The sequence below is a fragment of the Branchiostoma belcheri genome, unplaced genomic scaffold (genome assembly GCF_001625305.1).
Source record: "Branchiostoma belcheri isolate BF01 breed outbred unplaced genomic scaffold, Haploidv18h27 scaffold57, whole genome shotgun sequence".
In the NCBI taxonomy this organism is placed as follows: domain Eukaryota; kingdom Metazoa; phylum Chordata; class Leptocardii; order Amphioxiformes; family Branchiostomatidae; genus Branchiostoma; species Branchiostoma belcheri.
Window position 1 is genome coordinate 37925 of NW_017804209.1, and position 3597 is coordinate 41521.

At 39.1% G+C, this 3597-nt stretch overlaps 1 protein-coding gene across 1 annotated transcript in view; it reads right to left on the minus strand.

Annotated features, from left to right (window-relative positions):
- The window catches only part of LOC109481610, a 21246-nt gene extending 18045 nt beyond the window's left edge, over nt 1-3201 (minus strand). Inside the window, exons 1-3 of the mRNA XM_019784192.1 lie at nt 3153-3201; nt 1463-1681; nt 26-107 (exon numbers count right to left, since the gene is read on the minus strand). Coding sequence (XP_019639751.1) covers nt 26-107; nt 1463-1681; nt 3153-3180 — 329 coding nt within the window. The 5' untranslated portion in view covers nt 3181-3201. The remainder of the gene's footprint in view (nt 1-25; nt 108-1462; nt 1682-3152) is intronic.
- Between the last annotated feature and the right edge of the window lie 396 nt (nt 3202-3597).

Sequence of the window (3597 nt, forward strand, 5' to 3'; positions counted from 1 at the left end):
TGTGTAATATTAAATTAATACATACTTGTCAATCCAGCGGAATGTGCCGTCTTTCAGCATCTTCTTCAGGATGGCGTACTCTGCTCCTTCGACGTCGAGTTTGAACACTACGGAATAGAACACTGAAAATTCGGTGTGCTGCAATCCTAGCTTGTAATGCTTGTGGTTGTGTGAACATGTAGAAAAGAACATCATGAACTTAAAAGTGTTGTTTCCTAATGATATTCATTATGATATCACTATCTTACGTACATGTAAAGGCTGCATGTACTGTACTAGCAACCTACTGGTAGGCCAGGTGATTTTTAACCCTACCTAGACCGTTGGGGGGCTAAAAGTGCCCGCGGCAACTTTGATGTCACCTAGCGTCTGAACGGCTAGCCGTAGAACGACCAAACTTGCTGACTTTTCCTAAAATATTGTTGGCAACAATTCCCTATCATTGGAATAAGATAATGATTTTTTGTGTTGCCATGGCAACGGGTTTCTGACAGGCATTTTTTGCTAAATTTAGTACTTTTTGTTTCAACAATAGAATTTTATGGGTTTTATGTCAAGTTACTCATGGTTTCTAATATTAATAACATCCCATATAATTTTATGTAAATTTTATCATTAAATATGCATAATTTATGCTAATTTGATGACGTCATTGGCCAAAATCCAAGATGGCGGACCATATCATTAGAACAGGTATATACGGGTTATTTTCATTAAAGTTTCATCAATACTTCCATTTCTTTTTACCAAAAAGGTTTGAATGAAGGTGTTTAGTATGTTTACAATGTATTTTAGGCTTTATCATGAAAAAAAAAACTATTTTTGAAAATTCAAGATTGATGATCCAAGATGGCGGATATCTTAAATATGCATGACGTCATTTAATGACGTCACCGGTGTTGCTATGAGCAACATAAGACTTAGTACACACTAATATTCTGTCAAACACTTTTGGTAAAGTTATGTTGTTTACCAGGGAGGTTTTCAGGGAAAAACCTATTTAGACGGTTTTGGCCAATAAAATCATATTAATGACGTCATAATGACGTCATATTACGTCATAACGACATAAAAATTGTAGATATGATAAATTTTTACTAGTACACCATTCTCTGAAAATTTGGTGGTCATACGACATACCGTTCTCGAGTTCTTAGGGGGGTCAAAAGAGCCCCCCCCGGTCCCCCCATGTCAAAAAAAGCCCGGTCTAGGTAGGGTTAAAGTGCACGTGGATGTCCTATTTTATGATAAGCCTGATCCCACTGATATGAACTGATTATAGCTTCTGAAGCATGGCTTCAGCTTTCATCATGCTGAGGTATAAACTCGTTAGATTCAAATAAAGCAGCAAGTTCAACAGCAGTCATAGAAAATATGGGCATTTTCTTTACATGAAAGGATATCACAAATCACACATGGTCTATTTCAAACGTTTGTAACATGAGACAATCCATAGCCATACCTATGTCATCCTCCACGGCAAAGTTGGCCTGTATCCACCGGGACAGGTCGACCGTTGGCACCGCTCTGCGGTGGGAGAGTTTTCTGATCCCGCCTGTGTCCGTGTCCTGTCTCTCGTCCTCACTAACGAACAGGGACCCCCCTCCCCACTGCATATCCACGCCGTTGTTCTTCCCCTTATCTGGCGACCAGGCCGATTCCGAAAACGCCGTCATCTCTCCTGAAACATGAATGAATTATTATGAAAGTTCATCTGTGTTGGTAGTCATCACAGCAAAATGTTGAACTTTATTCCAACACAAAGATCAAGTGAATAAGGTCACGTGTCTGTAATCGTAACTCTCGGGAGATTACGTTTTGAAGTGATTGGTCATTATAGTAATCCTAAAGAAGGTGACAGCGGTCATTGAAAATTTGATCTCTGTGTTGGAATAGAGTTCAACATTTTACCATAATGATTACTACCGTTCAGCATTGAATGAACTTAATTGTTCAACAATCGCACATGGTACAATGTATGACAGTAAGACAACATTACTACAAAAGTAAACTATCGTTACAAATATTACCACAAACTATTATCGATATCCAGAAAGGAGTTACTCAAGCAGCTGTATATGACTGTGGAATTTCCAGTTGCTTGAGTAACTATTTTTTGCTACAAACTACAATACCGTCTGTGTCGGAGACAGCAGTTGGACAGTGCAGCTTGTGGTTCGAGTACGGAGCGAAGTACGGCCGTAACCGCTCGTCCAGTTCGAACGAATGAATGACGTAGTCATGTCCTCCTGGGTACGTTTCTCTGCAATAGTACACATGTGTGTTTTTTAAACCTGGTTACAGCATCGGGACATTCCTGGTGATTGACAGACCCTTAAAGTCTGAGGTAATACATCACTTTATATCTGTGGCCATCTTGGAATGAAACGAGATAAATGAGGCAGTAAAAAACAACTTGAAAGTCATGTTCACCATTTAAAAGTTTAGAAAAAGTTTATTGACTGTTTCCAGTAATGACAAAAATAGTTTTTAACTTTTCAGAAATGCAAAAATCAATTTCATTATTGTGGTGACCATGTATAAATTCAATCCAAGTACAAATATGTGAAAGGGTTAGATAGAAGATATAACATAGTGTGTGAAAGTAGTCATATATTTCTGTAAACGAAATCACTGTCTCAAATTTCATAGATTTGAACCAAGCATCGAGTCGTCTCACAATAGCCTTGTTTTGTGTTCTATCATGGCCACCACGTGAGAAGTCAAACGGTATTCAAAAGTTCGACTTCATCAACATTCTCCTGATATTTGCGTCATTTATGCGTTCCAATATTATAAAAAACAAGTTGTGCTCAGCGAAGGGGCTGTGTTCAACAGCAAATGGACTGAATTAAAATGCGTGACTGACACAACACAGATGTGCACTGTCCAGGCGGGAGAAAAATCACTGGCAGAATGACAACAACTGACGTGTTGCCAAATTCTTTACTCAGGCACTTTAAGGTCAAGAAGCTAAAAGGCCGCATCTGTGTAGGAGTTGCAGGGTTCAATACAACTGTTCAAAGTCTGGCTACACCACATTCCAAAGTCTAAATCTAGCTACAGCACATCACCTATGTCTACTTAAGTCTATCAACACCGCATTCATGTCTTAATCTCGCTACAGAAAAGTAGTGTCAAGTGTAGGCTACCTGAATAGTTGAACGCTGGAGGCGACATTTGCTCCACAGTCCAAAAATATTTTCCTTGGGCCCTTGACGCCCGTCTTGGTCTTCTGTATCGGGACGTGGCAAGTCTTGAACCTGTGTCATTAGAAGCGACAAAATCGACATAAACATTGACTATAAGGAAAATCCGTAAAGATGTTTACGTGTAACCAAATACTAATATCCATCCCTGGTCTAAAATAGGCTCACTGATTATCAGGGCTTTCTTTGCTAAACCTTGTTTTTGTTTGCCGGTCTCAAAGTACCGTGGCAATGAACAGTTCCGCTTCTACAAATTTACTTATTAATGACATTTATGCCCTATCGGGCAAAGTACGGGAGAACAGATGAAAAGGTATACTGCACATAGTAATGTAACTAATACCGAGGTTAGGCTTCTTCTCGTTTCTTTGTGATGTTAAAAATATAA